Source organism: Physeter macrocephalus, chromosome 21, assembly GCF_002837175.3.
Source record: "Physeter macrocephalus isolate SW-GA chromosome 21, ASM283717v5, whole genome shotgun sequence".
In the NCBI taxonomy this organism is placed as follows: domain Eukaryota; kingdom Metazoa; phylum Chordata; class Mammalia; order Artiodactyla; family Physeteridae; genus Physeter; species Physeter macrocephalus.
Window position 1 is genome coordinate 9121187 of NC_041234.1, and position 1394 is coordinate 9122580.

At 42.3% G+C, this 1394-nt stretch overlaps 1 protein-coding gene across 1 annotated transcript; it reads right to left on the bottom strand.

Annotated features, from left to right (window-relative positions):
• Nucleotides 1-556: 556 nt before the first annotated feature.
• Nucleotides 557-826, bottom strand: LOC112062008 (40S ribosomal protein S21-like). Its single transcript, XM_055081907.1, has one exon. It carries the CDS (start codon nucleotides 824-826, stop codon nucleotides 557-559), a length of 270 nt encoding a protein of 89 aa, XP_054937882.1.
• Nucleotides 827-1394: the final 568 nt, after the last annotated feature.

Sequence of the window (1394 nt, forward strand, 5' to 3'; positions counted from 1 at the left end):
GCTAAGTGCTGTGAGGATTATAGAGAAGTATTATTTACAGTTCCTGCGTTCAGTGTTTTAGAGTCTAGTTGGGAAGACATGTTGTACTAAGATGAAAATGCAACAAACATGCAAAACTGTAAGTGTTCAATATTAAATATGCATGATTGATGGTAAGAACTATAGGACTTCAAAAGGAGGCACCATGGTGGCTTGAGTGGGCAGAGGCTGTACTAGAGTGAGGAAGACCTGGAGCCAGAAGCCCTGGGGCCGAATCCCTACCTTTCTGCCTAAGAGCTGTGAGCGCTTGCATAACTTATTTAACCTCTCTGGGCCTCACTTTTCTTCTCCTATAAAAGAGAACAACAGGAATACCTATCCCGTAGAGCAATGATATGGATTAAATGAATTAATGTAAACATCTCACTATGTGTGTTGGTTTCATTTACCAGTGCCTGATATATGGAAAGCTTTATATATATATGGAAAGCAGCCAATAAATTTTAGTCATTGTTAGGGAATACAACTTTCTGGAGTTGTGTTTTGATATTTAACTTAATTTGGGGGGGTTCACTATTTATTTATGACAAATATTCCACATCCGTGATCCTCTCCAGTCAGAAGTTCTTTGAGAGATGCCGTCCGCTTTGGCCAGTTGGAGAATGGAGTCTTCTGACTCACCCATCCTGTGAATGGCCCTGCAGATAGAGTAGGTTTTAAACTGGCCATTGAACCTGGATGTCACCTTGTCAACCTCGGCCAAATTCGTCTGGATGGACGTGTGGTCCTTGGAGCCGATGATGCGGTTGTAAGGTGCGTACAGGTCCACGAAATCGTTGTTTTGCATGTTGAGGGCGTGTCTGGTGGCACCACAGTGGGCGCGAATGCAAAAAGCAAAATTTTTTTAACATCTTTATTGGAGTATAACTGCTTTACAATGGTGTGTTAGTTTCTGCTTTATAACAAAGTGAATCAGCTATACATATATCCCCGTATCTCCTCCCTCTTGCGTCTCCCTTCCACCCTCCCTATCCCACCCCTCTAGGGGGTCACAAAGCACCGAGCTGATCTCCCTTGTGCTATGTGGCTGCTTCCGACTAGCTATCTAGTTTACTTTTGGCAGTATATATAAGTCCATGCCACTCTCTCACGTCGTCCCAGCCTACCCTTCTCCCTCCCTGTGTCCTCAAGTCCATTCTCTACGTCTGCGTCTTTATTCCTGTCCTGCCCATAGGTTCTTCAGAACCATTTTTTTTTAGATTCCATATATATGTGTTATTTATTTTTCTCTTTCTGACTTACTTCACTCTGTGTGACAGTCTCTAGATCCATCCACCTCATTACAAATAACTCAATTTCATTTCTTTTTATGGCTGAGTAATAGTCCATTGTATATATGTGCCACATCTTCTTTA

Bases quoted from the DNA above. Each gene is read 5' to 3' on its own strand.
- LOC112062008 (XM_055081907.1), bottom strand. From the start codon at position 826: ATGCAAAACAACGATTTCGTGGACCTGTACGCACCTTACAACCGCATC.